The 20351-nt window shown below is 37.7% G+C and overlaps 1 protein-coding gene across 1 annotated transcript; it reads right to left on the reverse strand.

Annotated features, from left to right (window-relative positions):
* Window positions 1-18368: 18368 nt before the first annotated feature.
* LOC146900197 (UPF0496 protein At1g20180-like) lies at window positions 18369-20141 on the reverse strand. The gene is made up of 2 exons (XM_085734657.1): window positions 20022-20141; window positions 18369-19713 (listed from the first exon to the last, which is right to left on the reverse strand). Exons 1-2 carry the CDS (start codon window positions 20059-20061, stop codon window positions 18626-18628), a joined length of 1128 nt encoding a protein of 375 aa, XP_085590783.1. The 5' UTR covers window positions 20062-20141; the 3' UTR covers window positions 18369-18625.
* Window positions 20142-20351: the final 210 nt, after the last annotated feature.

The raw sequence follows: 20351 nt of genomic DNA on the forward strand, positions 1-20351 counted from the left end.
GCAATCAATGTTTGACACCCGAAAACCAAGATAAAACATGCATTAACACATTTCATGCATCATATGCATCCATTGGTCACAAAAAACTTCTCTCGTGCTCATTGCCTCCTGGTTTTGTCCGCCGCAGTCTGAAAAGTGGCTCGTGTTCGCAAAGTCTACCAACCAGACAGAATTCATCAAACAAGATTTCACAAGAAAAGAATGATGGCTAACTTTGAAGAAGAAAATGCTCAGCTCCGTGCCGAATTGGCTGCTATGAAAGAAGACTTGGCTAAGGCTCATGATGCTATGTCCGCTATGATGGCTTCACAAGAACAGCCAGCCACTTCTATTCCAGTTACTGTTGAGGTTATCCCCTCTATCCCACTATCTACTGTGGCTACTGATGCTCGTTTTGTTATGCCCAACGGCCGTCCTTATGGCCTCTCAGCTTACTACTCTCCTAATACTGCTGCTGGTGTCTCTGGTTTTGCTGGTCAAGGACAGATTCCTGTGTCTACTGCTATGCCTCAAGTAACTACTGTTGTTACCGACCCTATTGTACACACTGTGCAACAGGTGATTGATATTGACACTCCGCGTGGACAAGATCCCGCAATGGAAGCTATGAAGAGACAGTTGAGGGAGTTGGCTGGAGAACTCCGTGAGGTCAAGGCTAGCCGAGGAAACAATGGTGCTCCTGCTAAAGCTCGTGATCTATGCCTGGTATCCCGATTCGAGGTTCCTAAGAAATTCAAAGAGCCAGAATTTGACAAGTACAATGGGACTTCTTGCCCACATAACCATGTTATCCGGTATGTCCGAAAGATGGCTAACTACGCCGACAATGATGCACTGATGATCCACTGCTTCCAGAGTAGCTTGACAGATGATGCAGCAGATTGGTACACTAGTCTGAGCAAAGATAACATTCATACCTTTGAGGAACTCGCTGCTGCTTTTGAAGGTCAATATGAGTTCAATACCCGTCTAAGGCCAAATAGGGACTCTCTTAAAGCCCTATCTCAGAAATCAGATGAGACCTTCCGTGAATACGCTCAGAGGTGGAGAGGGGCAGCTGCCCGTGTTTCTCCTCGACTCGATGAGGAAGAGTTAACACAGACATTCCTGAAGACTCTGAAGAAGGAATATAAGGAAAGAATGATAGTCTCTGCTCCAAACAACTTCTCTGATATGGTTACAATGGGAACGTGCCTAGAAGAGGCTGTCCGAGATGGTATTATTGTCCTTGAGAAGGGTGAATCTTCAAACAGTGCGCCAAAGAAGTATGGTAATGGTCACCACAAGAGGAAAGAATCTGACGTAGGAATGGTGTCTGGTAACCCATCTGCAGCTGCTACACAATTACCTCTGCCTTATCACTACATGCAATACTCTCAACACCCTTTCTTCCCACCATTTTATCAGCAATATCCTCTACCACCGGGTCAACCACCAATGCCCGTCAATGCCATCCCTCAGCAAGTGCAACAACAGCCCCCTGCTCAACAGCAACGACAGCAACAACAGGGTCCCCGCCCCAAACCTTCTTTTCCAACAATACCAATGCGATATGGTGAGCTGCTCCCAACTCTACTAGCTAAGGGACACTGTGTTACTAGACCAGGCAAGCCTCCGCCTAATCCATTGCCTCCCAGGTTCCGTCAGGACCTAACATGTGAATTCCATCAGGGTGCTCAAGGTCACGATGTTGAAGGTTGCTTTGCTCTGAAATATATTGTGAAAGACTTGATAGAAAAGGGACGGTTGACTTTTGAGAATAGTGTTCCTCATGTTCTTGACAACCCGCTTCCAAACCATGCCGCTGTTTACATGATTGAGGCCTTTGAAGGGGTTCCCGTTCCTCAAGAGGATCCCATGTTGGATGTCCGCAATATCGTTACTCCCTTGGTGCCATTACATGTCAAACTTTGCCAGGCTTCTCTGTTCAAACATGATCATGATTCTTGTTCAGAATGTCAGCAGAATCCTATGGGCTGTTGTGTGGTGCAAAATGATATCCAGAGCCTGATGGATGACAAGTACTTGATTGCCAGTGATGTATGTGTGATTGTGCCAGTGTTCCATGACTCTCCTGTTGAAAGTGTATCTCAGGCAAAGAATGTCGAGCCTTTGGTGATCAGGTTACCTGGTCCGGTGTCTTATACCTCTACCAAAGCAATTCCCTACAAATACAACGCAACCATGATTGAGAACGGAGTGGAGGTGCCTCTGATATCCCCAGCTACAGTTGACAATGTTGCCGGTGAAATTACAACTCTGAGAAGCGGGAAAGTCCGTCCACCCTTGTTTCAAAAGAAGGTGGTGACACCTATTGCCACGGTAACTCCACCAGTTGCTCCTCCTGTTGACAAGAACACCGGCCCAGCAGGCCAATCTATTGAAGAGTCCAATCTGGACGAAATCCTGAGGCTTATCAAGAAAAGTGACTATAAGATTGTTGACCAGCTGCTGCAAACCCCATCAAAGATATCTATCTTGTCCCTGCTCATGAGCTCAGAAGCTCACAGGAAGGTGTTGATGAAGATACTTGAGCAGGCCTATGTTGATCATGAAGTCTCTGTGGAGCAATTCAATGGAATAGTGGGTAACATTACCGCTTGCAATAGCTTGGGATTCGGTGACGACGAACTCCCCGAAGCGGGGAAACACCACAACTTGGCTCTACATATCTCAGTACATTGTGGATCTGACATGATATCCAATGTGTTGGTAGACACTGGATCGTCTCTGAATGTAATGCCTGAATCCACGCTAAGGCAATTGAGCCATCACGGAATTTCTCTGAGGGGTAGCAGCTATCTGGTTAAAGCTTTTGATGGATCCCGCAAAGATGTTCTCGGGGAAGTGGACTTGCCAATTACCATTGGTCCCGAAACATTTCAGATTACCTTCCAAGTCATGGATATCAATGCTTCTTACAGTTGTCTCCTCGGAAGGCCGTGGATTCACGAGGCTGGAGCAGTCACTTCCACTTTGCATCAGAAGCTCAAGTTCATGAGGAATGGGTCCGCTGAAGGGACGTCGTTTCAAGGCTTGACCGTGGAGGGTGCAGAACCCCGAAGGGCTGGTACTGCTATGGCTTCACTGAAAGACGCCCAGAAGGCTGTTCAAGCGGGGCAAGCTGCTGGCTGGGGCAAAGTAATTCAGATTCTGGAAAACAAGCGTAAAGAGGGCCTTGGATTCTCTCCAACATCTGCTGTTTCAAAAGGAACCTTTTACAATGCTGGGTTCATCAATGCTATTACTGAAGATGCTGCTGAAGGTGGTTACGTGCCTGCATTTGTTATACCAGGAGGCACTGTGAGAAATTGGGAAGCCATTGATGTTCCTTTAGTCATGCATGCTTCCATGTAATGTGTCTTGTTGCTCATATTTTTTTGTTTTCAAAATAACAATCCTTTCGCTCTGCCCAAGGCGAAAGTGATATCATTGTAAGGGCGTGTTTGTTTCAGCATTGCCGTTATCAATAAAAGTTGTCGTTTTTCTCACGACTCTTTGTTTTTTACTTTTTTAGTGCCTTTTTCTTGGAAATAATGGTAATGCCAGAAAAAACCAAAACATCTGTATTTTTCTTATTAATTTCAAAAATCTGCATGAAAAACTTTTTCTAAAATCATCCCAATCATATTATGCAGATTGAACCATAATAAACCCGTTGAACACAGTGACCCTATGGTTCATCCAAATTTTGAATTCCCTGTATATGAAGCTGAAGATAAGGATGATGATAATGAAGAGATACCATATGAGATCACTCGACTGCTTGAGCAAGAAAGAAGAGCCATTCAGCCTCACCAGGAAGAGATTGAACTCGTCAACTTGGGTACTGAAGAGAATAAGCGGGAGATCAAGATTGGTGCTGCACTTGAGCCAGAAGTGAAAAGGAAGATTATTCAGCTTCTACATGATTATCCAGATGTCTTTGCATGGTCCTATGAAGATATGCCGGGTCTAGATCCCAAGATTGTGGAACATCGGATACCGACAAGACCTGAATGTCCTCCTGTCAAACAGAAATTGAGAAGGTCTCGTCCAGACATGGCTCTTAAGATCAAGGCTGAGGTGCAGAAGCAGATTGATGCGGGTTTCCTCATGACAGCTGAATATCCTGAGTGGATTGCCAACATCGTACCAGTACCAAAGAAAGATGGGAAAGTTCGAATGTGTGTTGATTACAGAGATCTGAATAAAGCCAGTCCAAAAGATAACTTCCCATTGCCTCATATTGATGTGCTTGTTGACAGTACTGCTCAATCCAAAGTATTCTCCTTCATGGATGGTTTCTCTGGCTATAACCAGATACGAATGTCACCTGAAGATAGAGAAAAGACGTCCTTCATTACTCCGTGGGGAACATTCTGTTATAAAGTAATGCCGTTTGGCTTGATAAATGCTGGTGCTACCTATCAAAGGGGTATGACAACTCTGTTTCATGATATGATTCACAAAGAGATTGAAGTATATGTTGATGATATGATTGTGAAGTCAAGTGATGAAGAGCAGCATGTTGTGTATCTGAAAAAGATGTTTGAAAGATTGAGAAAGTACAAGCTGCGATTGAATCCTAACAAGTGCACATTTGGTGTAAGATCTGGGAAATTGCTAGGTTTCATTGTCAGCCAGAGAGGCATTGAAGTTGATCCAGACAAAGTCCGAGCCATCAGAGAGATGCCGGCCCCTCAAACTGAAAAGCAAGTCAGAGGTTTCCTCGGACGTCTGAATTACATTTCGAGATTCATATCTCACATGACTACTACTTGTGGTCCAATTTTCAAATTGCTCAGAAAGAATCAACCTGTTGTATGGAATGATGAATGTCAAGAAGCTTTTGATAGTATTAAAGAATACCTGTTAGAGCCACCTATCCTTGTCCCACCAGTGGAAGGAAGGCCTTTGATTATGTATCTGTCAGTGTTAGATGATTCAGTGGGCTGTGTTCTCGGACAGCAAGATGAGACTGGTAAGAAGGAGCATGCTATCTACTACCTGAGCAAGAAGTTCACCGACTGCGAGACTCGGTATACAATGCTTGAAAAAACCTGTTGTGCTTTAGCCTGGGCTGCCAAACGCCTACGTCATTATATGGTAAATCATACAACTTGGTTGATATCCCGAATGGATCCAATCAAGTACATTTTTGAAAAGCCTGCTGTTACTGGAAAGATTGCGCGTTGGCAAATGTTGTTGTCTGAATATGATATTGTGTACAAAGCTCAAAAAGCAATCAAAGGAAGTGTCCTTGCTGAGCATCTTGCTTGTCAACCCCTTGATGATTACCAGCCAATTAAATTTGATTTCCCTGATGAAGAGATTATGTATTTGAAAGCGAAAGACTGTGAAGAGCCACTGATCAATGAAGGGCCGGATCCCAATAGCAAATGGGGATTGGTGTTTGATGGTGCTGTTAATGCTTATGGTAAAGGAATTGGGGCCATCATTGTAACTCCGCAGGGGCACCACATTCCTTTCACCGCTCGAATAACTTTTGAATGCACAAACAACATAGCTGAGTATGAGGCATGCATCTTGGGCATTGAAGAAGCCCTTGATCTGAGAATTAAGCACCTTGACATCTATGGAGATTCTGCACTTGTTATTAACCAGATAAAAGGTGAATGGGAGACTCATCATGAGAAGCTGATCCCGTACCGTGATTATGCAAGACGTCTGTTGACATACTTTACCAAGGTCGAGCTGCACCACATCCCTCGGGATGAGAATCAAATGGCTGACGCTCTTGCTACTCTGTCTTCCATGTTTCGTGTCAACCACTGGAATAATGTGCCCGTAATCAAAGTACAACGTCTTGATAGACCCGCTCATGTGTTTACTATTGAAAATATACCAGATCAAACTGATGAAGATGTGAATGGTAAAAAGCCTTGGTACTACAACATCAAACGATTCTTGCAAAGTCGTGAATATCCACCTGGTGCGTCTAACAGGGATAAAAAGACTTTGAGACGATGGGCTAGTAGATTCCTTCTGGACGGAGAAATCCTATACAAGAGGAACTATGACATGGTCTTGTTGAGATGTGTTGACAAGCAAGAAGCTGAGAAATTGATGCATGATGTACATGATGGTACTTTTGGGACCCATGCTTCGGGTCACACCATGTCAAGAAAACTGTTAAGAGCCGGCTATTACTGGATAACTATGGAACGTGACTGCAACAGACATGCCAAAAGATGCCACAAATGTCAAGTTTATGCTGACAAGATTCATGTGCCTCCACACGCTCTCAATATTATATCCTCCCCATGGCCTTTCTCTATGTGGGGCATTGACATGATCGGAAGAATTGAACCGAAGGCTTCCAATGGACATCGTTTCATTCTAGTGGCAATTGATTATTTCACCAAGTGGGTTGAAGCTGCTTCCTATGCAAATGTGACCAAACAAGTGGTTGTCAAGTTTATCAAGAATAACATCATCTGTCGATATGGTGTTCCTAACAAAATCATCACTGACAATGGTTCCAATCTGAACAATAGTATGATGCAAGCTTTATGTGAAGAATTCAAAATTGAACATCACAACTCTTCTCCTTATAGACCTCAGATGAATGGTGCAGTTGAGGCCGCTAACAAGAACATCAAGAAAATTGTTCAGAAGATGGTCACTACTTACAAAGACTGGCATGAAATGCTACCTTTTGCCTTGCATGGTTACCGTACTACGGTGCGCAGTTCAACCGGGGCAACTCCCTTCTCTCTGGTATATGGCATGGAAGCAGTTCTCCCTTTGGAAGTGGAGATTCCATCTCTTCGAGTGATCATGGAAGCAAAATTAACTGAGGCTGAATGGTGTCAAAGTCGGTATGATCAATTGAATCTGATTGAAGAGAAACGTATGGATGCTATGACTCATGGACAGTTGTATCAAGTACGAATGAAGAATGCTTTTGACAAGAAAGTCCGACCTCGGGAATTCAAGGAAGGCGAACTTGTACTGAAAAGAAGGATAAGTCAGCAACCCGACCCAAGGGGCAAGTGGACACCTAACTATGAAGGCCCTTATGTTGTCAAGAAGGCTTTCTCTGGTGGTGCTTTGATTCTTACACACATGGATGGTGTTGAGCTTCCAAATCCTGTTAATGCCGATATAGTCAAGAAATACTTTGTCTAAAAAGAAAAGAACAGCGTGGTAGGTCGAAAACCCGAAAGGGCGGCCTAGGCAAAAATGCGCTTCCCGGTGGATCGAAAACCCGAAAGGGCGATCCAGGCAAAAGTTAGGGACAAAAAAAATGAATATGAAAGAGCTCGCTGAGATTGTACGCAACTCAGGCAAAAATGAGCGCCTCGATGAGCCGAAAACCCGAAAGGGCGGTTCATGCAAAAATGAGGTTGATAAAAGACAAGTAACTATATCTGGCAAATCACCATCACCCCTTGGGGCATCTGCAACTGTCAATGATCGTCTTCATCAGAGGCTTCTGTACTTGTGGATTCAAAATTTCTATGAAATGTAGCGGTCATCGTGTTCAATGTATCACCAACCAATAAAATTACCATTTTCCAAGCTTTGTAAATCTGTGAAGTCATGCCTTTGGCTGACCCTCACTCTTCTACGTCAATTTGAGCCTTTCTACTGTTTGAAGCTCTATTTTTCTTTCTACTTTCAATGCTTTATACAAAACATTTTCTTTCTATTTGATAATGTCAATGTCTGAAACAAACATCTTTGAAAATTGAAAAATCTTTTTCTGTCTATTTTTGAGAGCAAACCTGAGCAATAGGGTACATTTCAATGAAACATGCATGAATGAATGAGTATCAATGTCAATTCCAATACATGTCACAAGCAGGTTACTCCCCGGGATGATCTGTGGTCAATGGCAAGAATGAAAAACAGAATGAAAATGAAAAAACGAAAAAATGAAAATGAAAAGCTCGCTAAGTTGAAAACCCGAAAGGGCGGCTTAGGCAAAAATGAGCACCCCGCTGATTGACAACCTATGAAGGCAATTCAGGCAAAAATGGGGCAATGAAAAGAATCTTTACTCCCCGGTGAATCGAAAACCCGAAAGGGCGGTTCAGGCAAAAATGGGGTTTGAAAGTGAAAAATGAAAGAATGAAATGTTGAAAAAACATTGACCACAGATGCGAATATCCAATGATTACTCAGCACTGACACACCTAGCAACGGCGACCTGTATTCAAGAACCCTCCAAGGGTCTATCCTTTACAAGTTTTATTGCCCTCAGCCATGGTTTCGATACGTCTCTCAACGACGGTCTTTTCCAAAGAGGTTTTCCCCTGTGAATATGTTGCAGCACGAGCCACTACGTGCCCAATCTTCCAATGTTTCGTCTGCCTTTGTGAAGCTTCTCTGTCCAACTGCCAATCAATCATGCATTCCAAGCATTCATACATGCATAATCATGCATTTTATGTGCTCATACATCCAATAATCTTGCTATACCATACATACGTGTTGCATATCCAACTGTCAACTGTCAAATTCAATTTCAATTTCAATTCCAATTCCACTGTCAAATCCAATCATGTCAACTGTCAAATTCGAAGCAATCTCAATTTCAATGTCAACTGTCAAATTCGAAGCAATCTCAATTTCAATTTCAATTCGAAGCAATTTCCAATCTCCAATTTCAATTCCAATTTCAATTCCAATCTCAATGACAATCTCCAATGCCAATGTCAATGTCAATATCCAATGTCAATATCAATGTCAATGTCAATGTCAATGTCAATTCCAATTCCAATGACAATATCCAATGTCAATGTCAATCTTCAATCCAATTTCAATCCAATTTCAATGTCAATTTCAACTCTCAATCCAATGTCTATGTCTATGTCTATGCTCAATCTCAATTCTCAACCTACAATCTCTCTTTCAATGTCAACTTTCAATTCAAATCGATGTCAATTCACTCTCAATTTGCTTTTGGGCCAACAAAAATGGTCATGTCTATTTCCAAGTCAAGTCAATGACAATCTACCCTCAATGGGTATCTTGTTAAACCAGACTTTCAATTTGTATCTTGTTACTGGTCAAGTGCCAGGTTCGATCCAAAAAGAACCACTTGTACCTGCTTATATACTTATACTTCCGGACAAACGACAAGTTCGATCTGAAGAACAGTTTGTACCCAGCTCATGCTTTGTTACCAGTCAGACGGCAAGTTCGATCTGAAGAACAGTTTGTACCCAACTTATGCTTTGTTATCGGTCAAACGACAAGTTCGATCTAAGAGAACAGTCTGCACCTTCCCACATGACGTGGTGATAATCCAACAAGCAAGTTCGATCCAAAGAAACAGCTTGTATCAACCCTTTTGTCTATGTCTCCAGCCAAACAGCCAGTTCCATCCAAAGGAACAGTTTGTGTCTGCCTATCTGTTTGTATCTTCAACCAAGTGTCAAGTTCGATCCAAAGAACAACTTGTATCTGCCTATATGTCTATGTTTCCGGTCAAGTGCCAAGTTCAATCCCAAGAACAGCTTGCACCCATCTCTTGTTTTGTATTCCTTGGTCAAGTGGCTAGTTCGACCCAAAGAACAACTTGTACCCTTTTACTACCCCCTGGTTTGTCTACCTTGTCAATGTCCACCGGAGTCCCCAGTGACATGATAGGTTCCATAGACTCCAGTTGTTTGTCTTGCATTCATAATCAAAGCATTGCATGGCATGTACATTTTTGAAAATCTGAAAGCGTATTTTTATGTCCAAAAACAGTGCAAATGCTAATATTTAAGTATCTTCGTCCCGTCAACTCTAAGACTTCGTCTCTTGACTCTCCGGACAAAGAAACTTAAATAGGGGCAGCTGTTATACCCTAATTTTGGACCTAAAAATACTTGTTTCCTCTTTTCTTGCATTTCAAGCCATTTTGAACTGTCTCTGATCAATTACATCTTTCTCTGCATTTTATTTCAATTTTGTTTGCAAAATTTACATGTAAGGGTATTCTAGTCATTTCCCATGTCAAAAGCTCTTTCAGTCTTTTAAAATTTTGTTTGAGTCTTCTCAAGTAGTTGGAATAAGTCTTTGTTTCATTCTATGTCAAAACCCTTTCCAAAAATTGCATTTGAAGTCATTTCGAGTCAGTTTTGCCCCTAGGGGCATTTTAGTCTTTTCATGCGTTAAAACCCTGTTTAAGTTCTAAATTTGTCTCTGAGTCTTTTAATTTTACCTGTATGAGTCTTAGCTTCAAATCCCTGTTAAAAATCCATTTTTAAATTTGCATCTGAGTCATTTTCAGTCGTTTTAGCCCCAGGGGCATTTTGGTCATTTCACACGAAATTTCGGCAGAGAGAGGTTACTTTAAAGTACCTCATTTAAGCCATTGGTTCGTTTTAGTCCGTTTTGTGTTTTTTATTGGTTTCACTTTACGTTTATTTCAAATTACGTTTTTTACTCAATTTTATTAATTTTTCTTACTTTAGTCCTAAGGTTCCAAAAATTACATGTTAGTCCCTTGAGTCATTTTATTTTAAGTCCTTTGCTTCTTTTTTTTGATTCGTTTTTAGTCAAAAAAATTTAAGTCTTTTTTGGCCAAAGTACATTTCAGTCCACTTAAAGTCCGAAAATTGCATATTAGTCCAGTTCTCTTATATTGCAGGAAGGTCCCTAAGGTCTTAAAATTTGCAAGAAGGCCCTCAGGCCCAAACTGGCCCAAGGCCGAGCCATTTTTCAGTCCAGCACAGGTGTCAAACGCTCATTGGATCAGAAGTCACAAGCTGGCCTATAAAGCATTGCCAACTCAGAAATTTTCAGGGGAAGAATCAATCACTCAGTGACACATCACCAAAAAGTCTAACAGAATTTTTTTCTCTCTCCCAAGTCACCACCGTAACAAACTCGGTCACCACCGCAACAAACTCAAAAAACCACCGCAACAAACTCAGAAACCACCACACAGACTCAAATTCGTACCAGTTTTCGCAAAATTCATCATCAAACATTCAAAATCAACATGAATTTCGAGAGAACCAAAACCGAAGCATTCAATTCAATAAAATCCTTTTGAATTAGGATTGTTCTCAGAGATTTTCCACGAAAATCATCATCATCGAACTATTTTCCTTTGTATTCTTGCAATTCAAGTCTAAGGACGATCACAAGAAGATTTGAGAGAGAGAAGAAGAGAAATTGAAGCCAGTTCAAACCAGTTCGAAGAAGAAGAAGATTGAATACCGATTTATTTTCGGTTTTGAAGCTTACCAGAAAGGTCCAAAGCTCGCAAGGATCCATTTGTTCGAATCTCCAAGCACATTCAGGTAAAAATACGAAAAATCTCCTCATAAGTCATCATTGAAGCTTCGTATTAAAGATAAATGGTGAATCCGATTGAAAAACTTGGAAAAATTTGAACGAATTGAAAAACTGAAACCCTAGAACACAAGAATCATGAAGATTCACCATTTACTTTTTAATTCAGAGTGTAAACTCATCATTAGCATAAGAAACGAATCAGATTAGGGTTTCAATTCCAAAAAAGCCCCAAAATCCAAAACGTTTTGAACTTGTGAAGGATCAGGCTAGAATCCGTTCGATTGTGTGGTTTGAAACATTTCGATTCGATTTTCCTCAAAAAAAAAAGGGATTCAAACGACTTTCTTCGAAGAAATCTGGATTGAAACGTTTTAAACGGTGTTCTTCAGAAAACATCAAGTTTGAAACACTTCGAATAATTTTCTTCAGAAAAATATCCAAATCGAAGCGTTTCAAACAAAAAAGTATCCAGATCGAATCATTTCAAACAACCTTCGTCAAAAAGTAGTAAAATCGAAACGTTTCGACTGATTCCATGGGGAAATGCTTAGATCGAATCATCTCAAACGGTTTCCTTCAAAAAGCCACAATATCGAAACATTTCGAACGGATTCTCTCCGAAAAAGTACCAAGATCCAAAACGTTTTGCCCAAACTGTGTTAATGTGTGGTTTATTTGTGATATGTGGTGTGAATCCATGAGTGTGGTAGGAAAAAAATGGATGGAGGATGAGAGAACGAGGGAGGAGAACGGCGGAGAGGTTAGAGGATTAGGGTTAGAAATGAGCTTCTGTGTGTTGGTTTGTTTATATACCCCTCCCCAATCCAGTGCATGCGCGCCTCTGAAGCTCATCGTGCGTCCTCCTTGTGAGCCGTTAGATCTTTGATCTAACGGCTACTGCTAATCCTCATTTCAATGGGAGCGTATGTACCGTTTGATCCAAGGGTTTGGGTCTCTGGATCCATCGTGTGGCTCACATGGCTTCCTAAGACCCAAATCCGTTTGGTGCTTGGGCCTGGACCTTAGGTCTGGTAGTTTCCTTTAGTTCCTTAGGGTTTCTTGCTATTTTACTACTAAGCTTTAATTTTTACACCCCTGGCTCACTTGAAAACTTTAATAAGCTTCCTAAAAAAAATTCATGAGTGTTTCTCGATAATTTTTGTGACCTTTTAATGTTAATTTTACATAATAAAAATTGGTAAAAAATGATGTGGTGGTTCTCCTACTATTTTGAGGTATTTTGTGCTAAAAATGAATGAAATTTGCTTGATGTTAATCCAAATTGCTTGATGAATTTTGGTGACCTATACCACTTGATTTCATAGGGTTTTAGCTACTGTTTGTGTTGATATTAATGCATAAGTATGAATCTTGATTAGTTGCTTGGTTTACAAGTTAGTTGTGTGGTTAAGTAATGTAAATATGCTTAAAATTTGTTCTAAATATGCCAAGTAAATCATGTTGCCTTAATTCCCATTCCAAGACTTGATTCTAAACCTGTAAAAATGCATTGGAATGTGAGAATTATAGGTCATATGGTTCTTGCATTCTATGAATAAATTTTAGACACGTTTGCACTCATTTTGCCTTTATTTTCTATCCTTTATATTCCAATATTTCTCTTGCTTTACTTCCTTTGATATTGTCATGTGCTACTAACTCCTTTCATTTCATGTTTCATCATTTCATAAGCATCCCCATTTCATCCCATATTCATCTCTATTTTTCTTGCAATTTAATTTGTACCAAAGTTAGAATGTAATACTTAGGAGCTTTTGTAATATTTTACTTCATGCAATTTTTAATTTTCTTGGCAAAGAGGCCATAGAATGTATCTAGGGCATGATGTAAAGGACAATGGACTCTAATGATGTACACCGACACAAGCACCGACACATGCACACACAATCACTATAGCTAGAATATGCATGTTTAGATGTATGTTTAGGATTGTATGTTTAGATGTATGTTTAGGCTTTATACTTAGAAAAATTATTTTCCAAAAAAATATGAACAAACTTCACTCAAACATTTTTCATAATAAACCTTGGGGTCAAAACCCCATTGAATTTTCCTTTTATTTTTTTTTTTTTTTATCGAACTTCAATGAAAAATAATCAAACTTTGACTTCTTTGGCAAATGACTAATTCAACCTCACAATTTCTAAATCTCATGCCCTTGAGGCCTCTTTCTATTCTTCAAATTCCAATTTTCAAACTTAAAATCAACCAACAAAAACAAAAACCCTTTTTGGAAGAGAACTACGGTGGATTTGATCCCTTAAACGGGTACGTAGGCAAGGAACAAAATTCCTTCAATTCAACTAAAATAAAAATTCAAACACATTCTTCTCCCTCCAATTCTTCATTTAGTAACTTTTAGGTTTTAATAACATTTTCCAAAATAGCATTTAAAAATAAAGCGCGCGCGTAGAAATTAAAGACGGTTCCTATAGGTTACTATAGTCGTTATGGGTGCCTAACACCTTCCCGTAGCGAAAACAACTCCCGGACCTCGATTCTCAAAGGTTTTGCTTACTTTTTCCCTTCCCAAGAAAAAATAAGATATCACCGGTTAGAAAGGTTCAAACGTAATCAATGTTTGACACCCGAAAACCAAGATAAAACAATGTGTGTAGTATCTAAGTAAATATGAATATGTTAGATTTAACATGTGGTGACATATATATACATGATTTAGAAATTGTTGAAGTATATGAATTTTGATGAGTATAGTAATATGTTAAGAATGTTTAAACACTATTTTATTTATAAAAGTAGTGTAGATAAATTGTCAAAATATCAAGTGGTTGCTTTAATGATATTATTTACGTTGTGTAAGAAATTATTATCATTAATATTGTGCTGATATTACATTTACATGATAATATGAAAAGTAATGGTTAATTTCTTGTTTATCATGATATTAAAATAATTTGGGTATGTTTTGAATTATTGTAAGTTGATATATGTTCATGGAAGAAAGTCATAGAAAATATTAATGATTTTGGTTCATTGTTTATTCTTCTATGTCATTGTTTATTGAAATTTAGTATTGAACATATTTAAACATAAACTTGAATTTAACACAATGAATTTATGATATATGTATTAGTTATATGATAACTAAAATCAAAATGATTGTGTTATATTTAATTTTATGTGGAGTATATGACTTACATGTTTAATCCCATCTTATGAAGTTTGGATATGACATTCTTTTATGATCAATTTTTATTTTGCTATGTATGTTTAATGCATTCAATGTATGATATATCTTGGCTAGATATAAAAGAAAAGTTGAAGTTCAAATTGAAATGCATGTTAAATATTGTTATAGCAAAGGTGTAATGACATAAAAGTTTGTGCATTATTACAATATACTCAATTGACAAAAGTGTGTCATGGTTTGATGATAGTTGGTGAATACTATCAAGAGTATATAAGTTGATCCAAAGACATAGCTATGAGAATACAAAATCTATGTGAAGAATTGAATATTCAATGTTTATAAAAATTAAAAGAAAATCTTGCAATTATTTGACGAAATGATTGACAAGGAATGATGTCTTTGGAAATGATGTTGAATACATTGAAGACATTATTAGGGATGTGGTACAAGCCCAAATCTAATTGATTACCAATGGTGGAAACTCAACCCACACTTGAGTAGCATCAAGTCTTGGGTTCAATGGTGAAAGTACACTATTAGAGTAATTGAAGTACTTGACAATAGATAACATCCCAAGGGGCAAAAGTACTTGGACCATAAGAAGAAAAAGGGTAGGATGAGGTTTTCCTCTTAATGGACATATAGCATATATTTGCTGGAATGCATACTTATGGGGCATTTCCGATATAGTCTACCTATGTGAGAATGAAGTTTGGCCGCTTCACGGAGTTCAAGGGTTTGACTCTTAAATTCTCATGAAAAGGGATATATGACACAAGGCCTTCTTAATGTGTCATCTTACAAGTCTCTTTATCAATGGTACCGAGATTCTATGTGTAAGTTATGCACACTTGTTCTAATGAATAGTTGGTTCAAAGCTTGCCTACCATACTATTTGGGAATGAGCGAAAACTTAACTTACTAAGTAATGGTTCAAATCGTGAGATACCATTATCTGAAGGCATGGAATTTCCGGATTTATGTGATTTAGTATTTTGAAAATGGTGGGGGATTGTTGGTGATTTCCAAAATAATGGAATCACTTTAGAACCAAAAGTTGTAACTCTTTATGGGAATCATTCATATACATTGGAAACTTTGGCAAAGAGATGCTTAATGAACATTTGCATTGATTCAAATGTATATGGTTATAACACTTGGCAAAAGGGTGCTTAATGAACCATAACATTGATTCAAGTGTATATGGTTATAACCTTTGGTAAAAGGGTGCTTAATGAACCATAACATTGATTCAAGTGTATATGATCATAATCTTTGGCAAATGGGTGCTTAATGAATCATAGCATTGATTCAAGTCAAAGGGGTGTTTTCTCTCATGTGAAGAGTCATATAATGCACTATAAATGTTTGGCATTTGGGCATTAGTTGGACACACACAAAAAAGAACAACAACATAATTCTCCATCATTCTCTTACTCTAAATCATCCATCAATTCTCTAATGCATGAGTGAATTGCTGGAACCATAAATCTGTAAAATACTGTTAGGAGATACGCTTGGTGTGGTTGTGCAATACACGTCAAGGAACTCATAGTATCCTGAAGGGGATTCGCCGGTCATTCCTTATTGCATCCAATATAGAGTTATTGGTGGGGGCGAATCGAACCTAAAGGTTAGTATGGCAACCCCATACGCTTTGAGTTTGCATGCATAACCATTAATCTTTTCAGGTTTCAAGTACAGCAGCATCTTCCCAACAATCAAGATATACAACAAATCTTTGGAATTTATGTGCACACTTCATCATAGTCATCTTCATCATCTTCTTGGTCAAGTTATTGCAGCAGACTCCCAACACAAGTTCCAACAGTAATTCATATGATTTTTCAATAAAAACTAAAATAAAGTTTCTTTTAAAACTAACTCGCAGGTTAAACGAGGTGGGCTAACCGAGTTTGACTCGTTTTTAGTACTTTTTAAAAAAAAAAATTATATTGCTAGTGCATAGAAATAAATTTCTTTGGGTTGGAATTTAATTTATCTACATGGATAGTGTACAACTTCCAATCAAATCATGTCATATAAATATTTGTAAACATATTCTCAGGGGTGCATAAAATAACCTTTTTTCCTTTCAAATATTAAAAACCTATAGAGTATTTTGAAATCTTAAAAATTTGTATTATAAAATTCAATAAAATCAAAATTGAAAATCATGATCGTAAAAACTCTATTAAAAGATGTTTCAAAAGTTGATACAATACTACACAATATTGAGTTTTGATACGGTGGATAACACACTTCACAGTCTATCTCCAAACATGAGTCACTACAAAATATTTTAAAATCTTCAAGACTTTTTCTTTTATCAAAAATAGTTTTTTAAAATCTCGATCTAATACATCCCTTTTAAATTCATTCCATAATATTTAAAGAACATATACACCAAGAACATGCAGTGAGAGAGAGAGAGAGAGAGAGAGAGAGAGAGAGAGAGAGAGAGAGAGAGAGAGATAGATAGATAGATAGATAGATAGATAGATAGATAGATAGATAGATAGATAGATAGATAGGAACGAGCAAGAGACAAAGGGAAAGAGCGAGAAATAGAACAAAATGTAATGTGTGACACACATGCAAGACCGATGGGCTTCTAGTCCTTTCTTATTATTCTTCAATTTTTAATCATATACAAAGCACAACTAGAGATGGGGACGAGACATTGAAGGCGCGTCCATTCTATAAAAGTGATTAACGTCGTGTACAAGGATCCCGTGATCCATGGCGGCGCCAAGGCGTGTAAGTGGTTTAGAAAAAACTGTTGAACCCCAAAATCCAAATATAAAATTACCCAATGTTTTTTAGTTTAGATTAAAAAAAAACGAATCGAAGAAAATCGAAATGGATTAGTTTGGGTTCTTGCTTTTCAATTTGAAATCCATTATACTGATGAACCAAACATAAAGGTTTACTAAGTTTACGAAGTTCAATTTGACTTAAACCAATATCAACATTTTAATAACATCATCACCCAAAGAAAATAAATATATACTCGATCCTTTTCAAAATGAGTGTCACTTTAGCCAAAAAAATTGTTTCAAAATGAATGTCACTTTTCATTTCCAATACAACTTTAATTTTTTCTTCCAAATTTACCCTCAATAAATACTTCAACTTTTCTCTCACAATTTTCAATGCAACTTTAAGTTTGTCTTTTTCTTATGAAGTAGGGGCGGTTTAGTAAAAATATTATGTCTAATGATTACTTCATTCCATTTCTTAATTTGTGTGCTAAAACCTTAAACGACACTCATTGTGAAACGGAAGAAGTAGAAAAGAAAGAAAAACTCAAATTTCTCATCACTTACTTGATTGCGTAAAAAGAAATAACTAAAAATAACAAATGACAAACTTATTATTTGTGACTGAAATTTCAATGCTTAAGTAGATAACTTATGTTGCCTTATGTTATTTCAACTTAAAATTTGTAAATTAAGTACTAACATATAAGCTAAAAATATTTTCCAAATATTTTACTGTTGGTATTTAATAATCATTTGGTTTCACTTCTAAAAAAAATTGAAAACTAAACCAAATTGATGTACGTTTAGATGGTTTGAATATTGTTTTGGATAAACCGAACTAAATCGAACTAGTACATGCTTAGCAGCGCGGGCCTCAAGCCCTTCCTTATTTCTCTTCTATTTCCAATCAATTTGCAAAACAAGAACGGGGTCACTGGGACAGCGAAGGTGTTACCATGGTTGTTGCATGCACGACAACCATGGTTGACGGCATAGAGGTACATGTTTCCAATGTACTCTAATGGCATAAGTTAATATTTCCATTTTATTTAATCATTTGTTCTCTCATTAAGCACAATTGCACAAAAAAAAACTAAAACATTATATACCACTAAAAGATTTTAATTTAATTAGCAAATTAATTATGTGCTGGCCCAAAAAGCAGTGCTCAACAAGCTTGGACACTATTTTATACGGCCAAACGTAGTTCATATCTTTAGTTCGGTTCAATATCAACATGTACAATAAAAATTGACAACAAAACAAATATAAGAGTAACCTCTACTTGATCCACTAATTTTGTTTGTGACTTTTTGCTCACTATGTATATACATCTTCTAGGGTCTAGAAGAACCAAAGAAAATAAACAAAAATTATTTGAAACAACAAATCAACAAGCATTACTTCCTTAACCAGTACTCCGGGCACCAGTTAGCATTTCCCTTTATTTATTTCTCTCTGTAATTTGTTGCATAACAAGTCTCCTAGATTTGTTGATGGTAAGAAAGCACAAGTAAACATGTTCTTCAAGCTCTTCCAACTGATCCAAAAAGCTAGACTCTTGATCTCTATATTCACTCATAACCCTCTTCAATATTTCACATTTACTACCAACATTATTCTTCACACAAACATCAGCAACCATTTTCCTATGTTCCACGTCATCATTCAACCTCTTCACCATCCTACTCATAGTATCCAAATCATTGATCAATATAAAAACTCCTTTTGCAGCAGCATCAAGTTGTTCACATAGTCTTTCACAATAAGAGCTTCTTCTTATCCTAATTTTGATTTTCTTTATGAACAAACTAACTAAACCACCTACAATACTTGGTGCAGCCACTAACCCTACTACACTATGAATAGAAACCACTAATAAAGCAATAAGAATAGCACCATGTGTTGTAACAAGTGCAATTCCTCCAACTTTCTTGCAAACCATAATCAATGCTAATCTTCTTTGAATTTTCTTTCTCTTTGATGTTAGTCTATTAAGAAGTTCCATGTACCTATTGTGAATGTCATTGAATTGCATTGTACTAATTATGGACAAAGGGTTGTTTTGTACTTTTGATGAAAATGAAGCAAGCTCTCTATAGATATCTTTCTTTGTTTGTTCATTTAGCACCCTTTTGCTTAGCTTAACAACTCGTGTGATTCTAGTATAAGAAATTCTTGTTGAGTGGATTCCTTCAAGGATTGTGTCACAACAACGACTTGCTTCTAAGCTAGCGTCGAAATAGTTAACTAGAAGATGATGCACCTTAAAGTTTCTTGTCATGTTTGTTATGATTTCATGTCGCGGTTCGAGCAAAGACTCGGTGAGATTCAGGCATATAGGAGGAAGAGGAGAAGATGTTGAACAAGATGAAGAGAGTCTTTTGGTGTTGATTGTCTTCCCAAATTGCCCTTGTGCTTTGTTGCATATTTCAATATAAGATTTTGTTCTAAATGTTTCCATATATTCTTCATCTACGTTTGGCTTCCTACACAAGCTTTCTTCCTTATCACATTGTTTCCGTGATCTACCTGCATAATAAATTTCCACAAATCAATATCATTAGGTATATAAATTTGAGTTAACGAAGTAAAATATTAGATATGAAAAGAATAAAACGAAATTATCTCTAAAAATTGAAGACCATATTTTTCATAGTGAACAAAAGCTAGAAGCATCATATATAATAAAGAAAAATAATTGAAAAGAAAGACATGCTAGTTTAAGTTATTAATTAATGCTTCCTTGCAAAGATAAAAGCATTCATTTGATCATGAATATATAACTATTTATAAGGAAGCTAGTTGAGAAGATTTGTATAGTATGACAAAATATTCACCTGATTTCCGAAGAAAACAAAGCCACCCAGAACATGTCATGTAGAAAAATATTGATTGAAGAAAAAAAGATGTAACAAATTTTATATGCTTAGAATCAAACTTAATTTGATATTAAAACTAGAAGAATGAATGGTCTCAAACAATATATATAGAGAGAAAGAGGTGTACGTGTTGTGTATATAAGTGTATAGCTTAGGGACAAAGTACTTATCATTGTTAAGAAGGAAAAGAGAAGAAATCTAGTTGGCAGTTGGTATTACCACAAATAGGTAATGCAATAGCTTTGGGCTCACGTTAGTGTACCTGACACGTTGTGTTCTCCCACGTAG

This window comes from Medicago sativa, chromosome 8 (genome assembly GCF_051527215.1).
Source record: "Medicago sativa cultivar Bolivia chromosome 8, Bolivia_mono, whole genome shotgun sequence".
NCBI lineage: Eukaryota > Viridiplantae > Streptophyta > Magnoliopsida > Fabales > Fabaceae > Medicago > Medicago sativa.